At 39.2% G+C, this 19,590-nt stretch overlaps 1 protein-coding gene across 2 annotated transcripts in view; it reads left to right on the forward strand.

The window, feature by feature from the left end:
* Window positions 1–253: 253 nt before the first annotated feature.
* METAP1 (methionyl aminopeptidase 1) overlaps window positions 254–19,590 on the forward strand; it is a 61,091-nt gene continuing 41,754 nt past the window's right edge. For both annotated transcript variants that reach the window (XM_039254251.1, XM_039254252.1), the window contains exon 1: window positions 254–427. In XM_039254251.1, the coding sequence (XP_039110182.1) occupies window positions 314–427 (114 nt within the window). In that variant the 5' untranslated portion in view covers window positions 254–313. The remainder of the gene's footprint in view (window positions 428–19,590) is intronic.

Here is a 19,590-nt window from a genome sequence, read left to right on the forward strand (position 1 = left end):
CTTGGGACCCCGCGGGGCCGACTCAGGTCTCCGCCAGACTCCCTCTCGGCCCCCACGTGCACTCCCGGCGCCGGGAGGCGGGGGCCGCGGGCGGGGGCGGGGCGAAGGCCACGGGGCGGGGCGCCAGTTGCGCGCGCGGGGCGGGGGCGGGGCGCGCAGCGTGGTCTGGGCCGGCCCGGCGCTCCTCCCGCTTCCGCGCCCAGGCCCGGCAGGCCGAGCTCCTCCCCCGGCTCGGCCTCTGTCCCCTCCCCTGCCCTCTCGCCTCCTCCTCCTCCTCTTCCTCAGTGAGGCGCTCCTCCAGCAGCCAGGCAGCATGGCGGCCGTGGAGACGCGGGTGTGCGAGACGGACGGCTGCAGCAGCGAGGCCAAGCTCCAGTGTCCCACCTGCATCAAGCTGGGCATCCAAGGCTCGTACTTCTGCTCCCAGGTAGCCGCCTGCTCTCCCGCGGCGCCGCCGCCGCTGGCGGACTTCCTTCCCTCTGTGCCTGCCCTCGCGGCCGGTCGGGACGCGCTCCTCCTCTTCCACCCCCCACCCCCGGGCGCGCCCGCCGCGCTTCCTCCTACCCCCAGCCGCAGCGCCGCCGCCCCCTCCCGCCTCCGGAGATCCTGGGCCCTTAGGACGCGGGCGCGGTCGGCAGCGGCCATGTGGGCTGGGGGCGGAAGCGGACTTGTCCCGGGTAGCCCGGCGGTCCTAAGGCGCCGCGTTTAGGGGCGGGTTCCCGGCGCGCATCTCCTGCGGGTGCTGGGTGACCAGGTGTGCGGGCCACCCTAGACAGGTGGGGACGCCCCGGGGAGGGGGTAGCCCCAGCCGTGCCTGTCGCCAAAGCTCCCGGCAGGACTCTGATTGTGGTCGCAGGGGGCTGCCGGGGCCGGGTAGTCACTTTGTCCCGGCGGGATTGGGGGCGTCGGAAGAGACCCATTGGGTTTTGAGGAGTGGGTTGCCTGGGGGGGGTGGGGGTCGCAGAGAGGAGTGTTAGTTCCAGTCCCCCTCTGTCCTTGTGTTTTACTACCGCGCTTTGACACTTAAGCAACTTTGGGCGTGGGGATAGAGAGGGGTCTGTAATTCATTCTTTTGCTTTGGCGTCTAAAATTATTAATTTAGAATGCCATAAGTTAGCGTTATGAGTCACCGTTCTCATTTACTGAATTTCCTACTGAATGAAAAAGTCAGTTCCATTAAGGGTTATGCTTTAAGGCCGTGGTGTATTTTAATAAGTTTTGTGCAGTGGAGCAAGCCCAGCATTGAATGGGGTCCTGACAGAAACGTGTGCTGGTGTTTATGTTTACTCAAGAGTAGTAGTGTTCCAGTTGCATTTGGACACTCAGAATATTGTCAGGGCAGCAGTGGGATGGCCCGTAGTTACAGTCCAGATTTGTTGAAGACAGACACGCGAAAGTTCAGGTTTAAATTAGTAGTGTCCTGTGGGCAGAAGAGCATGAACAAAGAGGCTGAAGGCCTGGTTAGGGCCTTGCCCTTGCCAGTTACTGTGCCGTCTTGAACTAGTGAAGTTACCTAACCTTTCTGAGGGCCCACTGTGCAGAGGGGAAGGCGATACTTTTACTTACATATTTCAAAGGTTGTTCTGGAGCTCAAATTACCCGGTAAATGGAAATGCTGGTAAAATATGAAGCACTTTTTTTTTTAAAGGCTGTCAGTACAATGCACCACTGCCATGTAAGAAATATAAATGAATGGAATGAAAAAAAATACATAAGAACAATAAAAAAAGAATATGAATATTTTTAGTATAAACTATGTAAACCTAAAGATGTATGTGAAATAAGCAAATCTTTGAGGTCACAACACTTGTGCATAAGCCATTATGAGAGATCCTAGCTATGTTGTATAGGTCATGTTTTAGATAGGATATGATCCTTGACCTTGTTAGTATCATTTGGAAAAAGTTGCACATGAGAAGTGTTGCTTTTTCTAAAAATAGCATTGGGGCTACTCAGCATGCTAAACATGATATGAGCCCTTTTGTTTCTTAGAAATAATTTTCACATTCTCATTTGTTGAAACCTATGTGGGACCTGCATTTTAAAACAACAACAAAAAAAACCCCAGTAATTTGCTTTTGGAAATTATGTACCATCTTTGTGTGGAATAATATGGTTTACATTGAGTTTAAGATTAGATGGCATTTTGTAATGCCCAGTGAGTTGATGTGAACAGACACTTACCTGTTGAGATTTTAGAAACGTACTGTGAAACCGTATTCATCAAACATAGGTGATGTTCTCTTAGGCATGGTATTATTCAGTAGAAAGAACATTGGCTCATTAGGGTTTGTGGAAAAATGCCAAAACATTTATGAAAACATGAAACTAGGGCTTCTCCTTGCTACTGCTCTGATCATCTTCACTAGGAGTGGCCTGTCTTCTGTCTGCTTCTCTGGTCCCCAGCCGGCTGTCTGGCCAGCTTGTGTGGAAACAAGCTGAGAACAAGACTATAAGAGGCCGTAACAGGAGTAAGCCTTTTCCAGTTACTTCCTCACATCCCTTTCTTTATTTCCTTTATAATATTTTATGCAATCTGTAATTGTGTCATTTATTTTTTTATTTATCTGTTTTTTAATCGGAAGGTGAGCTTCATGAATAAGCTGTCTTGGTTACTGCCCTCCCATTTCTCAACACAATGCTGTGTATGCAGTAAGTGGGCGATGAATGTTTCAATCAATCATAAGTGTATCACAGGGCTGCATAAAGAGGTAGAGGCTGCATTTGAATCATGACTTCAACATTTACTAGTTATATGGCTTTGGGCTAAATAATTTAGCTTTCTTTGTTACATCCTTTTAAAATGGGACCATTAATAGTACAGGGCTTAGGTCTTCACTTGATAATAAGAGTATGTAAAACATTTAGCACATAGCAAATTTAATCAATGTTAGGTCTTAGTGTTATACTGTGTTTTATACCTAAGGTAGAAATATTTTCATTTGAGAGGCTTAACTTTTTTTAAAAGTTTATTTACTTTTAGTTATCTGTACATCTAATGTGGGGCTCAAACTTATCAAGAGTGTTCTTCTGACTGAGCCTGCCAGGCACCCCTAAGAGCTTAATATTTTTTTATTAAAAAATTTTTAAAAAGTGTTTATTATTTATTTTTGAGATATACATGAAGGGACAGAGCACAAGTGGGGGAGGAACAGAGAGAGATGGAGGCACAGAATCCAAAGCAGGCTCCAGGCTCTAAGCTGTCAGCACAGAGCCTGACGCGGGGCTCAAACCTGTGAACTGTGAGATCATGACCTGAGCTGAAGTTGGATGCTTAACTGACTGAGCCACTCAGGCGTCCCTAAGATGCTTAATTTTAAGAAAAGTTTTGGTCCTTTGAGTAAAATCTGTTTTACTTGAAAATCAAGTAGGAGTTTCTGGTGTTTAACGGTATTTCCTTATAGATGCATGTACATTTTTATTTAATAGTAGTTTATTTTTATTTTAATGTTTTTTATGTTTCTTTATTTTGAGGAGGAGAGACAGAGCACAAGTGGGGAAGGAACAGAGAGAGAGGGAGAGAGAGAGAATCCCAAGCAGGCTCTGCAGTGTCAGTAGAGCCCGATGCTGGGCTTGAACCCACAACCCTATGAGATCATGATATGAGCCAAAATCCAGGTGCCTAACCAACTGAGCCACTTGGGCGCCCCAGTAGTTCAGTAGTTTTAATAGTAGTGTAGTAGTTTACTTCGTTTCTAAGCATCTGTAAGACTTTTTTGAAGACGCAGGCTGTGCTTTACTCATTTACATTTCTCTACCTTGTACACTGTAGGCACTCAGTTTATTAACTGAAAGCAAAGAGGTTGATGGGCCTGAGAAGGAAAGCAAAGAGGTTGATGGGCCTGAGAAGGAAAGCAAAGAGGTTGATGCTTGAGAAGGAAAGCAAAGAGCATTCTTGCCCTTAGTGAATATCAGCCTAGGGCAGATGCTACCATGTGTGTAATTAAAGGATCAGCTGAGAAGACCTGAGTGATTTGCAACCATTTAATAAGGTACAAGAACTAAAAGATAGTGTAGTGTGAGTGGAAGGAGACGGGGTTTACAGTCTTACTTAGGGTTAAATCTTTGCTACTCTGTCCTTGGCTCAGTTCTCTCTTAAGTTTATAGTAGAGGGCTAATGGTGTAACCTCTTCATGGAGCGGAGGGGAAGGTGAATAAGAGAGCATGCAAAGTGCTTACCACAGTGTTCAGTGAGTGGTTTTGTTATGCATGTAACCTCACTTCTAATACTGTTATACTGAGTTATAAGGGAGGTTTAAAAATGTTTAGGGAGAAGTATCAGTTTATAAAAAAAACTTTTTGTAATTATGAAAACAATTGTTTAAAAAATGTTTGAGAGAGAGAGAAAGTGTGTGCATAAATGAGGGAGAGAGAGGGGTGCCTGGGTGGCTTAGTCGGTTAAGCGTCCGACTTTCGCTTAGGTCATGATCTCGCGGTTCGTGGGTTCGAGCCCCGAGTCAGGCTCTGTGCTGACTGCCAGCTCAGAGCCTGGAGCCTATTTCAGTCCATGACTCCCTCTCTCTCTGACCCTCCCCTGCTCACGCTGTCTCTCTCTCTCCTAGAAATAAATAAAACATTAAAAAAAAATTTTTTTTTAAAATAAAATAAAATAAATGAGGGAGAGAGAGAGAAAATCCCAAGCAGGCTCTGCACTGCCAGCATGAAGCCTGACCGACGGCTTGATCTCACAAACCTTGAGATCGTGATTTGAGCCAAAATAGGGAGTTGGACACTTAATCACCTGAGCCACCCAGGTGCCCTAAAACAATTTTCATTCTCCATAATAGCTACCAAAAAATAAAATTATAAAATGTTATTGATAGTAGCACCCAAAGAAATCAAATAACTAGGAAGAATCTAATAAACGCAATGAAACCTCTCTACACTAAAGAGTACATACCAGTGCTGAGGGAAATAAAGAAAAGCTAGACATGGAGGTATATATAGGTATACCTAATTGTATTGTGCTTGCTTTATTGAGCTTTACAGATATACTGTTTTTGTTATTGTTGTTTTTTTACAAATTGAAGGTTTGTGGCAACCCTGTGTGAAGCAAGCTTCTTGGCCCCATTTTTAAAAAATTTTTTTTAAAATGTTTTTTTATTTCTGAGAGAGAGATAGAGACAGCATGAGCAGGGGAGGGTCAGAGAGAGAGAGGGAGACAGAATCCGAAGACAGGCTCCAGGCCCTGAGCTAGCTGTCAGCACAGAGGCCGATGTGGGGCTCGAACCCACGAACCGTGAGATCGTGACCTGAGGCAAAGTTGGACGCTTAGCTGAGAGAGCCACCCAGGCACCCCATCTTGGCCCCATTTTTCCAACAGCATTTGCTTACTTTGTGTCTCTATGTCACATTTGAGTAATTCTCACAATATTTAGAACCTTTTCATCATTGTTTCATTTAAAACTTTTTAGTTTGTGTACAGTTGACATACAATGTTACATTGGTTTCAGGTGTATAACAGTGATTCGACATCTCTGTTCTTTTAGGCTGTCACCATACACAGAAATCACCATACAGCACAATTACAATATCACTGACAACATTCTCTGTGCTGTGCCTTTTATTCCCGTGCCTTATTTATTCCATGACTGGGAGCCTATATCTCCCACCTCCCTTCATTTTGCCCACCCCCAAACTCCTACTGTCTGTTTATGAACATTTTGAACAAAGTCTTGCAGTAAAGTCTTTCAAAGAAGCAGTGGCAAAGTAAGGTGATGAGCTGGGTCTCCAGGAAGAAAGTGGGTAGCTGGGCATCTTGTGGGTTGGAGTTGGAAAGTGAAGAAGGAATTGCCCTTCCAACATGTAGCATCTTTGAGATGCAACCTTGTCCTCTGAAACTCTTTCTCCTTTTGTATCGTAGTTCCTGATGATGCAGCGTATTTCTGGAACTCATCTTCATCATTGATGGGGATATTACCATATTATACTTTAAAGGGATTATCTTTAAATTCCTCACATTACATCATACCACCCCTAGGTACTGCTGTAAGTTAGGTGATTGGGTACAACTGTCATAGCTTCTTATAAAGCTCATCGATCTTATAAAGATCATTGTTGGCTTGCAAACTTTGTGGTGGTCAGTGGAGATATCTCTTTTTTTAGAAGTTTATTTATGTGTTTATTTTGAAAGAGAGAGACAGAGACAGAGACAGACAGAATCTCAGGTATGCTCTGCACTGATAGACCCACCAGTGTCAGGCTTGAACTCATGAACCATCAGATCATGACTTGAGTCGAAGTCAAGATGCTTAACCGACTGAGCCACCCAGGTCTCCCAGTGAAGATCTCTTTTTATTGACATGCTTACATTATAAACACTAATGTTGGCATTTTGTCATGAGTTATATTTATATTCCAGTAGAACTTGTAAAAAGCAAACATCATTTGGTAGGTAATCAGAACTGGAACAAGTCTTTAACAAGTGTTTTAGAGATTGAAGGGCTATTAGTAGTAGGTGTGATCTTACATTGTTCATACAGTTTGTGGATAGATGTTTTAGTCACTTTTTTTCTTTTTGGTGAGCCTTTTTGACATACAAAAAATTGTTTGGCATGCAAAATTTTTAGTTTGGTCTTAGTAAAATTGGTAGCGGTGGTGTGACAGACACATAAGCACATAGCTAAGCGCATACTTCGCCCTAGATATTAGGAGGGAGAAGCAGTAGCATAGAAACCCCTTTGTTAATTACTGAGGAGTTTTCCTTGGGTTTAATAGCAAACCCATGTAGTAGCTATCATATAGGCAGGCATACTGTTTAAAGCAACCATTGTGAATCTCTGCATATAAAAGATTTAATGTAATGGAGTATAAATATAATTATTACCCTTTCTGTTTGATCATGAACCTCTCCTGACCTCACGGTTTCAACATGAAGCATTTGCTTATTCATGCCTGGGCAGGTAGTACTCCCAGCTCAACAATTACATCTTTTTCTTTTGACTTCTTTGATTGGTATCAATCTTGTGTGTGGCTTTGAATAAAGAGCAATTCAACACACTCTGTAAGCTATGTCGTCTTGTCTCAACGTGTTTGGCAGCGATAGTTAAATTGGGGAGAGGGACCCTGTAATACTTCCCCCGAATTATACATTGCAAGTAAGCTTTCTTGTACCACTCACTGTTCACTGTAGCTAAGTTTTGGAAACAACCAGAGTGCCCATGGATGGGTGAATGGGTAAATAAAACATGGTATATACACAAAGTGAAATACTATACAGCCTTAAAAAATAAGGAAATTCTGCAGTATGCCACGACATTATGTTAACTGATACAAGCCGTTAGCAGAAAATCACTGCACATGAGTATCTAAAATAGTCAAATTCATAGAATTAAAGAATGTAATGGTGGCTGCCAGGGGCTGGGAGGAAGAAGTGGGAGATGCTAATCAGGCGTAAAGTTTGTCACACATACACACACACCTCTTTGGAATAAGCTCTAGAGGCCTGCTATTCAACATTTTACCCTACAACAAGGAAAATTACATTGACACTTAAAAGAAATTTCTCCTATTTTTGTCTCCAGTAACTTACCTGTTTATTGTAAGTTTCAGTAGGGACGACTTCCTGATACACTAGAGCTGTGCCATGTCTGTTGGAAAGCATTCCTAAAAACGCTGTTAGCTGTGGTCTGCTAGTGTCACATTTATCTGGGTCATAGACTCAGGCCTCTAGTGGTTAGGGTAAAATCGATAAAAAATGAAATTGTGACTGTAGCAGTTTACTTAATAAAGAGGCAACAGACTTCTCCATATTGTGAACCTGTCTTTAATGATTCTCCCTTGATAAAAGGTACAGAAGGGCAACCTTTTGTATCAGGTTCTGAAGGCTACTTTGTCTTCTCCATCAAGCTATGAGCTTAAATCACTCAGTAAAATAGGCAAATATAAGTGCCGTTAGACCTGGCCTGGTTCTCCCTTCCCCCTCCAAATGGGTAATGGCTTTTTGGGTGAGGGGATTTATTTTATTTCTGATTATTTTGCTAATTGGTACAACTGATAGGTTTGACATGCAAATGCAGAGAAAAATATAAATGCAGTTATTATGTGAATAGTTTAGTATTGTTTTTGAGTTGAGGTTTTATATACCTTAAAGTCAAGATCCATATGTAAGTATTATCTTTTTTTGTTTTTGCTAATTGTTTTTATTAGATTTTGAGTAGAATAAAAAACTAATAGTAGATCATCCATAGACTCAAAAAAAAAAAAGACACAGTAAATGTCTACATACTTAGCACTTCAGTTATTAAAAAGAACATTAGTATTGGGGTGCCTGGGTGGCTTGGTTGAGTGCTGACATTGGCTCAAGTTATGATCTCGCAATCTGTGAGTTCAAGCCCTGCCTTGGGCTCTGTGCCGACAGCTCAGAGCCTGGAGCCTGCTTTGGATTCTGTGTGTGTGTCTCTCTCTGCTCCTCCCCCACTCTCGCTCTCTCCCTGTCTCTCAAAAATAAATAAACATTAAACAAAATAAAAAAAAAAAAACATTACTAGTAAAACAAGTAAAACCAGAAGGCTCCAATGTGTTCCTCACACAAGAGGTACTTACATATCCTGAATTTTGTGTTTGTTGCTCATTTGCTTTTCCATATGTTTGATTCCTTAGATAATGCATTGTCTACTTTTGACGTTTTTGAAAATTTTGTAAATGAAATCATTGCTAGTATTCTTGTGCAACTTGCTTTCTGCATTTAACATTAAGTTCTTGAGATTCATTCGTGTTGTGTGTAGCTCTAGTTCATTCATTTTCATTGCTCTATGGTATTCCTATGAACTCATTTATCATAGTTCATTCATTTCTTTGTTAATGGAAATTGGAGTTGCTCTGAGTTTTTGTTTTTGTGAACAGTGCTGCTTTAAATAGTCTTGTACCTTGCTCCTGGTGCCTGTGTGCAAGTGTACACCCAGGAGAACAATTCTTGAGTCATAGGATATGTATGTGTTCAGCTTTATTTTGGTGATGCCAAATTGTTTTTCAATGTGATTATACTTCTGCTCCCATTATCACAAACTTTATATTGTTCCATATCCTAGCTAGGACTTGAAATTAACAGACATTTTGATTTTTGTCAATCTGGTCTTTTGTGTTACTTCTGAATAACAACATTCATTGGGCTATTTGTATATTTGTAAACCTGCAAAAATGTAACTGTCCTCTGGGACTTAATGGTTACTTGTACAAACAGGAAGTACTTTAAAGAAAATAAGTAATTGAATCTCTGTTGTGCACCTGAAGTTAATATTATATGCAAGTATACTTCAGTTAAGAAAAAGGTAAATAACAACGAGATGCTAAGTGAAAGTTAGAGACGAATAATTCTTCTTTCCTTTAGTTATTTTACAATTTTATTACGTTTCCCTAGTTTTTTATTGTGAATAATTTCAAACTTATAGAAAAGTTCAAAGAAGAATGTTATAACTAATCACAGTATACTCATCACCTAAATTAACATTTTGCCCTGCTTGCTTTGTGTCTGCTCCTGTATGTAGTGTATTTTTGTATGTATTTGTTGAAACATTTGAGAATAAGTCACAGACAACATGACACCACAGCCATTAAATATTCAGCATGCATTCTCTAACGACAAGGACATTCTTCTTTCTTAACTACAGTGCTATGATTACATTTAATAAAATTGACAAGAATTCCCTCATGTTATCTAATAGCCAAGCCTATTTTTCAGTTATTCCATAAGCATGTCTTTGACAGTTATATTTTTTGCTTTTTGTTATTTTTTGGAATCAAAGTCCTATCAATGCTCACAAATAGTATTTGATTGTCCTGTCTCTCAGCTTCTTTTAATTTAGAAGAGTCCTCTCATCTTTATTTCATGATGCTGACTTTTTAAAGAGACTAAGTCAGTTGTCTTAAAGAGTGTCGCACGTTCTTGATTATCTGACTGTTTTCTTACAGTGTCTTTAAGTTGTTCTTTTATCACCTGTATTTTCCTTAAGCCAGATATTAGGTCCAAAGGCTTAATTAGAATCTGTCAAGATTCACTTGAAAAGACTCTTTGGTGATGCTGTGTGCCTTGTATCGTATCCCATCATGAGGCACAGAATGCCTCGTTTTCCTAGCACTAAATTTGATCTCTTGGCTAAACTGCTGTCACATCACCACTGTAAACACATTTCTCCCTTAGCGATGAATGTGTAATCTGCGCTGTGATCCTTTGGCCCTGTGAGAATATGCTTTTTTTCAACATTCTTTCTCTTGGTTTTAGTATCCATTGATGACCCTTGTCTGATGATTATTTCAGTAGGGGTTACAAATGGTGTTTCCTCTCCCACTGCATTCTCTCATTTAATAGCTGATTTTTTTTTTTTTCCTAGAAGGAAGAGTGTATCTTTATCAACTGGCTAATCAACTGGCTAATAAACTATGTTCCACCTAAAAATGGTACTATAATTTTCTTACTAAAAAAACCTGTAATGGTAACATAATAGTCACTTTATTTTTTTTTTTAATATTTTTATTTATTTTTTTATTTCTAGGAGAGAGAGAGAGAGACAGCGTGAGCAGGGGAGGGTCAGAGAGAGAGGGAGACACAGACTCCGAAACAGGCTCCAGGCTCTGAGCTGGCAGTCAGCACAGAGCCCGATGCGGGGCTCGAACCCACCAACCGCGAGATCATGACCTAAGCGAAAGCCGGACGCTTAACCGACTAAGCCACCCAGGCGCCCCTATAATAGTCACTTTAAATGGTCATAAATATTTGTTGTACTTTTCACATTTTTTTAGTATAGGGAACTTTGGATTTTTTTTTCTTCATTAAACATTAAAATAAGTTACAGTCCTTATTCATTTTGATGTTCAAATTGTCTCAGATTCAATCAGTGGTACCACTTTCAAAGTGGCTTCTCTATCTTTTTGACCTTCCTTCATTAGTCTCTGATTGCTTCCTGGCTTTCTGGTACAGGACAAATCAGATTTACCTTGTAATTTCCGTATCCCAGATATAGAATCAGCCAGATCTCTAAGGAGCTCTTGTTTCTGGTAGGAATGTCTTTAGAAATCCAGATCTGGGTGCTTAAGTATGTTTCATGTCCCTGGGGTGTCCTTGTCTCTAGGAGAAGGGGTAGTAACATCTTCAGGGAACTTTGCTGATGACTGTAGAAGGGACATAAATAAAACCTCTACAGGGCAGTTTTTCTAAAGCAGCATACTAAATAGGTGAAAAAAATGCTCTAGGTAAGAACAGGTCCTAGAAGACCTCCTGAAGGAGGTGAGGGAAGAACTGGATTTTGATAAATTACTAAAATAAGAAAAAGTGAATCAGAAGACATGCATTAGGGTGTAGGAGAGGACATTCTTTCCAGGGGAAGGATGAGCTTATGAAAGTAGAGACGCAAGCTGAGAAGGTGTTGTGTTATAGCAAATAGAGTGGCTTTACTGTAGTGAAGAGTTCCAGTACAGAAATAAAAGTAAATAAAATGGTTGTTAGTATGGTTAGAGACCTTGCTTTTCCATTAAGTACGTTTTTTGAAAATGTAAATATCTCCTTTTGGTTTTCATTGTAAAAGGCAGTACATGATCTTTGCATAAATTTAATAGAAGCGTGTAAAGTAACGTAAAGCATGATAATACCTAAAAGAATATTAACACTTTGGTTAATTATCTTTCCAGACTTTTATATTTATATTGCACAGAGGTTTAAAGCATGGATAGTACCTCAAGAGGGCCTGCATTTAAAACCTGGCTTTGTGTTTTTTTTGGACATGTTAATTAATTGATCTGTGTCTCAGTTTTCTCATCTGTAAAATGGGATGATAATATTACCCACCTGTTTGAGTTGTTGTAAGGATTAACAGCATTAATGCGTGGTTAAGTGTCTAAATCAGTGCTTTGCATATAGTACATGCTCAAATGTTAGCTGTTTTTATTTTTTCAAAACAAAAATGAGGTCATTGCTTTTATATACAGCTATACAGTTTTAGAACTTAGCTTTTTTTTTTTGAAGTTTATTCTGAGATAGTATGCATGAATGGGGCGGGGGGCAGCCAGAGAGACAGGGAGAGAGAATCCCAAGCAGGGATTCCAACATGGGGCTCGAGCCTATGAAGCATGAGATCATGACCTGAGCCAAAATCAAGAGTCGGTCTTAACCAACTGAACCACCCAGGTGCCCCTTAACTTTTTTTTAAGTATGTCTTTTTTCTTTTTGTAAAAAAACACAAGCATTACCATCTTCACCATTTTTAAGTGTATAGTTTCAGTAGTGTTGAGTATATTTACTGTATTGTCGTGGAGCAGATCTCCAGAAATTTTTCATTTTCAAGAACTGAAACCCATTAAACAATAGCTCTCCTTTGCTCCCTTTTCCTAGCCTCACTAACCACCATTCCGCTTTCTTTATCTATGAATTTGACTATTTTAGATACCTCATGCAAGTGGAATCACATAGTATTTGTCCTTTTGTGAGTGGCTTATTTCACTTAACATAATGTCTTCAAGGTTCATCCGTGGTATAGCAAGCGACAGGATCTCCTTCCCTTTTAAGTTTTTTTTTTAATGTTTATTTCTTTTTGAGACAGAGACAGAACATGAGCAGGGGAGGGTCAGAGAGAGAGGGAGACAGAATCTGAAGCAGGCTCCAGGCTCTGAGCTGTCGGCACAGAGCCCGATGCGGGGCTCGAACCCACGAACCATGGGATTGTGACCTGAGCCAAAGATGGATGCTTAACCAACTGAGCCACTCAGGCGCCCCTCTCCTTCCTTTTTAAGGCTGCAGAGCATTTCATTGTCTGTACCACATTTTGTTTATCTGTTCATCCTTTGGTGGACATTTGGGTTGCTCCCATCTCTTGGCTGTTGAGAACAGCGCTGCTTTTGAACAGGGCTGTGCAAATGTCTCTTTGACCCGGCTTTCAATTCTTTTGGATATGTATCCCAAAGGGGGATCATTAACTAGTTCTGTTTTCATTTTTTCTGTAACCACCATACTGTTTTCTATAGCAGCTGCATTATCCCAGTATGGTTTACACAATAGTTTACAGTTCCACCAAGAGGGCATAAGTGTCCCAGCTGCTCCAAATCCCTGCCAGTATTTTCAGATTTTTTTGATAGTAGCTTATCCTAGTGGGTGTGAGATGATATCTCATTGGGTTTTGATTTTATATTTCTCTGATGACTAGTGATATTGAACATCTTTCCAGATGCTTTTTGACCTTTTTTAAAAAAAATCATTCTTGGAGAAATGTCTGTTGAAGTCCTTTGCCCATTTTTAATTAGGTTATGTGATTTTTTTTTTTAGTTGGGTTGTAGGAGTCTGTATATTCTGGATATTAACCCCTTAACAGATACATGATTTGCATATCTTTTTTTCCATTCCATAGGTTGCTTCTTCACTGTTGATTGTGTCCTTTGATGAGCAAAAGTCTTGAGGTTTGATGTAGTTCCACTTTACTTTTGCTTGTGTTGCTTGTTATTTTTGGTGTCACATCCAAGAAATTATCGTATCTAATGTCATGAAGCTTTCCCCCTAAGCTTTATGGTTTTGGGCCTTATGTTTAGTTCTTTAACCCATTTTTGACTTAATTTTTATATACACTGTAAGGTAAGGGTCTAACTTCATTCTTTTGCCTGTGGATATCTACACCATTTATTGAAGGGACTGTCCTTATTGAGTGGTATTGGTACTCTAGTAAGGTCTTTTTACTATACATTTGGGGGTTTATTTCTGGACTCCATTCTATTCCAGTTGTCTCTATTTGTCTTAATGGCAGTATCATACCTTTTTGATTAGCGTAGCTTTGTAGTATGTTGTATGCATGTAGTAGGACACTTTGTAGAATGTCAGTCTTCTACATTTGTTATTTTGAAAACTAATTGTTTTGGTTGTTTGGGCTCCCTTTAGATTCTGTGTGAATGTTAGGATGACTTTTTTCATTTCTGCAAAGTAAGTCTTTGGGATTTTAGTAGTGTTTTTGTTGAATCTGTAGATTGCTTTGGGTAGTGCTGACATCTTAACAGTATTAAATCTTTCAGTCCATAGACATAGGACTGCTTTCCATTTGTATGTGCCTTTAATTTCAGGACTGTTTTGTAATTTTCTGGGTATAAGTGCCTTGCCTTCTTTGTTTGATTTATTTCTAGGTATTTCATTCTTTTTGATATTATTATAAATGGGATTGTTAATTTCCTTTTCAGATTGTTCATTGTTAGTGTGTAGAAACATTTGTTGCATGTTGATTTCATATTCTTCAACTTTGCTGATTTTTCTTATTAGTTCTAATAATTTTTCCTTTTAGAATCTTTGTTTTCTTTTTTAAAAATTTTAATATTTTATTTTTTAGACAGAGTGTAAATAAGGGAGGGGCAGAGACAGAGGGAGACACAGAATCTGAAACAGGCTCCAGGCTCTCAGCTGTCAGCACAGAACCTGATGCGGGGCTTGAACCCACGAACCGTGAGATCATGACCTGAGCTGAAGTCGGATGCTTAACTGAGTGAGCTACTCAGGAGCCCCTAGAATCTTTAATTTTTCTACTTATAAGATTATGTCATCTGTGAACTAAAATAATTTGTTTTTCCTTTCTAGTTGGATACCTTTTATTTCTTTTTCTTGTTTAATTGTTATGGCTAGGAATTCCAGTTCTATGTTGAATGGAAGTGGTGAGAGTGGGCATCCTTGTGTTATTCCTGGTCTTTGAAGAAAAGCTGTCATTCTTTTACCATTGACTGTGATGTTACCTGTTGACTTTTATTATGTTGAGATAGTTTCTTCTGTTCCTAACTTAAGTGTTTTTATTATGAAAGTGTGTTGACTCTTGTCAAATGTTTTTCCTGCACCGGTTGATATGACTTTGATTTTTGTCCTTCATTCTGTTAATGCGGTGTTGAATTTTGTATGCTAATCAGTTTATTTTTTTCTGTGTTGAACCGTCCTTGCATTCCAGGAATCCATATTATCATGGTGTATAATTTTTTAAATGTGTTGTTGAATTTGGTTTGCTAATGTTTTGTTGAGGATTTTTGCATCAATATTAATCAGGGATATTGGTCTGTAGTTTTGTTGTGGTGTCTTTTGTCTGACTTTGATATTAGGATAGTGCTGGCTTTGTAGAATGAATGTACTGGGAATTTATCCCCTTTACTGTTAGTTGAGTTTTCTCTCATTTTTTCTAATTTAGCTAAGTGTTTGTCAGTTTTGTTGATCTTTTAAAAAATATTCAACTCTTAGTTGTGTTTATTCTCCCTCCCCCAGTTTTTTTTATCTTCTATTAATCTATTATAATCTTTATCATTTCTTTTTTTCTGGTAGCTTTAGATTAAGTTTGTTCCTTTTTTTAAGTTCCCTGAGATGTGAAGTTAGTGTTATTAATTTGAGATCTTTCTTCCATTTTAATGTGTGAATTTATAGCTCTAAGCTTCACTTATCTTGCATCCCATAAATTTTGGTATGTTGTGTTTTGTTTTCATTATTCTCAAGGTATTTTCTAATTTTGTTTGTGTCTTTGACCCATTGGTTGTTTAAGAGTATATTGTTTAGGGGTGCCTGGGTGTCTCAGTTGGTTGAGCGTCCAACTTCTCAGGTCATGATCCTGCGGTTTGTGTGTTCAGGCTCCGCGTTGGGCTAGCTGCTGTCAGCGCTCAGCCTGCTTCAGATCTTCTGTTTCCCAATCTTTCTGCCCCTCCCCCACTCATGCATGCTTTCTCGCTCTCAAAAATAAAAACATTAAAAAAGAGTGCATTGTTTAATTTCCACATATTTGTGGATTTTCCCAGTTTTCCTTCCAATTTACTTTTTTTAAACACCTAAAACATTGTAGAATTCATTGTATGCCTGTAAGTAAGGTTCCATTACTTTTAATAATGTAGAATTTATTTGCATTGTTGAATCAGAATTTAAACCATTTTACATTGATGGATATCTAAATTCTCTTTAGTTTTTTGCAATTATAAACAATACTGCAGTGAACCTTAAATTGCATATTTGCTTATTTGTCAAGTTATTTTCCTTGGTTAAACTTTTGGAAGTGGATATTGTGATGAGCACTGAGTCATGTTTAGAATTGTTGAATCAGTATGTTCAGCAGACACTAATATAACTGTGTGTTAGTTATACTTAAATATAGAAATTCTTTTGGGGGAAGTGGAATTACTGGCTCAAAAGGTAATGTATTTATATATGTTACATTTGATACATGTAGCCTTCTTAGTATCAGTTGATCATTCAGTACTCACTAACATAGCATGATGTGACCCTTTACTCAGACCCTTATCAACAGGACTTGATTTTAGTTTTGAGAGGGTAGAAAAGAAACATAATACATATTCTTAAGGGAAACCATTTTAATGTTAATTCTAGTAACTATTTGTAGAATGGTTTGTGGTTTGGAATAGGAAAAGATTAGAGAGAGGAGAGGTTTCTGGTAAGGAGACCGGTTGGGAAGCTGTTTTGGTAGTTTGACACGTCAGTAGGGCCTAAATAGGGTGGGGATATTGGGATTAATTAGGTAAGAAGAATAAAGTAGGAAATGACTTGTTCTGGCAGTGAAATGAAAACAGAGATCTCTTAACCTGCTGGTTCTTTATTGCTCTCCGGTGATTCACAATCCTGGAAATAAATAAGAATCACCTATGTTGCCTATCCTCAGAAAAGAAAAGTTTTCCAGGTGATTCTTTTATGTAGCCAGGACTAAGAACCATACTCTCTCATTTCAGCTCCTACAACTGGTAAATCTTTATTGGTGCTAAAGGAAAAAAATGTTCTCTTGGGGTGAAAACTAAAGGTTCACACATCTAGTTATAACAGGTAATCAATACACAGTGCTTTGGTGCTGTTAAATAGGTGGAGAATAAAGTAGAGAGACAAAGTGATCTCAAACAAGCACCAAATAAGTACAGGTGACCTGTTAGGCTTGGGGTGTGATGCGGTTTGGTGGACACTATATGGAGAAGGTAGCATTTGCAGTAGACTTGAAGGGATAGGTAAAGCTTCTGAGAACTCATGTAAAGGTGAGTGTTAGGAGCACATAGACCAGGTTGTGCAAAGGAAAGGAAAGTATCTGGGGTGCTTTTAAGTCTAGTTTAGTTAGGTCATTGGTACACTTTTCAGAGATGAGCAAGGAAAGATTGCCCAGGTAAGCATTCAGAGGTTGATTTTTCAGGGAATGGGGAGTCACTCGAGGTTTTGGGTGGTCCTAGGCTGGTAACGAATGGGAGAAGAAAAAGAGCGAGATTGTGGTTTAGGAGAGGAACACTGTTCAGTCATCAAGAGTTATTAGGAGATGTGGGAATGTTCTTGACACGCGTACTGATTTTGAAGGTCATGACCAGGTTGCTTTATGGCCTCAGCAAGTAAGAGGAGGGTGGGTGCCCTTATACAGGCGAGAGGTGTTTCTTATGAATATTTTCTTGAATCTTCAGGTATCTTGAAATGCAAGCCTTTAGCTAATTAAGCTGTTTTGTGAGATATTTCTCCAGTTTATTTAATGAGAATAATCCTATTAGTCCTCTTATTAAAAAGTTGGGATTTGATGTAAGTTTTATGAACTAAATATAAAGCACTCTGAAATCCTTTGAGGAAAGTAGAAGACTATTTGGTGAATAACTACATTTCAGTGAATGTGTGAAATTTGAAAATGTTAGTTGATGATGGCTATAGTGAAAAATTGTTGGGAGAAAATTCGATGTGGGACAGAGTTGATCTCCAGTGCATCATAAGCTTCTTTAGAATACCAAGTAGTCTGAAAAATGTAAAGCATGTTGTGTTTTTCCAGGAGTATGTTCATAATCTTGTTGAAAGTGTTCTTTGCTGAGGCAGAGTCCAGCATGATTATTTTTAAATCTCGGTAATTACTGCATAGCTTATGACTTTTTAAAACAGACATGAAAATATAGTTTTCCATGAATACTTACGGGGTATTCTAAACATTGATCTTTATATATTATTTTAGGTTGTTTTACTTTGCCCACCATGAAGTGAGGTTGGAGAAGGGTTTTGAAATATGATTCCTTTAAAAAATTTATACTGCTTTTAGTTTGTTCACAGTATACCTCAGAATCAAATCAGTGTTACAGATCACAGTGGAATAGGTTATTAAGTGAATTGTAGAGGTAGTAATTGCTAAAGGGTTTAGCAATGTCATTTCCCACTGAGGGACAGACGGTATTTAAAATCAGTTATTACTGTCTTCTGTACTCTTGAAGAAAGGTAAGGTTTGAATGGAGCAGAGGAGGGCAACTGATTATTTAAGCTTAATTGCTTTGAAAGATACCTTTAGGTTTGGGCATAGGTGGGAGTGGCACCAGCTCCCTGTTCCTGTCTCAGAGAGCTCTTTTTTGTTTTAGGTTTATTTTGAGAGAGAGAGAGAGCAAGCGAGCGTGTGAGTGGAGGGAGGGGTAGAGAGAGGAGGAGAGAGAATCCCAAGCTGACTTTGCGTTGTCAGTGTCAAATCTGACATGGGACTCCCAACTCATGAACTGTGAGATCATGACCTGAGTGGAAATTAAGAGTCAGTCGCTTAACCAACTGAGCCACCCTGGTGCCTCATCTTATTTCCATTTTATCCCCTTTACTGAGCTGTTGCTTCTTCAGAGCCCTGCCCCTTACTGAGCTGTTGGCTTCTTCAGAGCCCTGCCCCTTGAGCCTTGTAGCTGCATGGAAAGAGAGTGGACTTTGGAACCAGAAAGCCTGGTATTTAAATTCCAGCTCTGTCAATGAACAGCTGTTTGAGCTGGTTCAAATTATTTAAACCTTCCCTGTTTTAGTTTCCCTGTCTGTAAAATGGGAATATTAATACCCAGTTCCGAGGATTAGTGTGAAGTCTGAGTGAGATGATGCATGTAAGGTGCCTGCCACACAAGGTTCTCAACAAATGGTAGTTCCAATCAACAAATGTTGAATGGAGGCTCAACAGGCTTTTATCTCTAACGGACGGTGATCCTGCTAACCCAGCTTGATGGAAACTTTCCTCTATAGATATTTGCCACCAAGTCTTTTCTGTTCATTAAGGAGATGGCAGGACTGTTTGTATTTTTGAGACAAGACTCTGAAGCAGAGAAGTAATGACAATTTTCCTATTACCTGTTGGCCAGTAATAATAAGGGTTGATATTAATAGTGAAATGGTAGGTAGACAGGGAAGGGAAGACAGGGTAGCAAGAAAACCCTGAGTTAAAAAATGTCCAACAATACATAGTGAGACTTAAAACACCCACAACTCTGTAAAACAAATATTAATGAAATTGTATTGTGCAGTATAAAAAGTAATAATCTACCATAGTCAGCTAGTTTATTTCAGGGAGGTAGAAATCATGAAAGAGTAGGAAAAGCTGTTAGTATAGTAATACATCAAATCATTGCATCAAATACAAAAAATTGCTTCTATAGATGCTTAAAATGCATTTGATAGGTGTCAACCTGAGTCTCTAATAATTTTAGAGTAGAAATAGAAAAAATAATTTCCTAAACATGAGAAAAAAGTAAGCATCCTCCAATTCTGTTCTTCTTTTTCAAAATTGTTTGAGCAATTCTAATTTGTTTGCCTTTATGTATATATATATATGCAATATATATAACATATATACATAAATATATATATATATTTTAGAATCATACTTTTTTATATCTAAAAGAAAAATCCTGTTG

This window comes from Hyaena hyaena, unplaced genomic scaffold, assembly GCF_003009895.1.
Source record: "Hyaena hyaena isolate Hyena2069 unplaced genomic scaffold, ASM300989v1 scaffold_480, whole genome shotgun sequence".
In the NCBI taxonomy this organism is placed as follows: domain Eukaryota; kingdom Metazoa; phylum Chordata; class Mammalia; order Carnivora; family Hyaenidae; genus Hyaena; species Hyaena hyaena.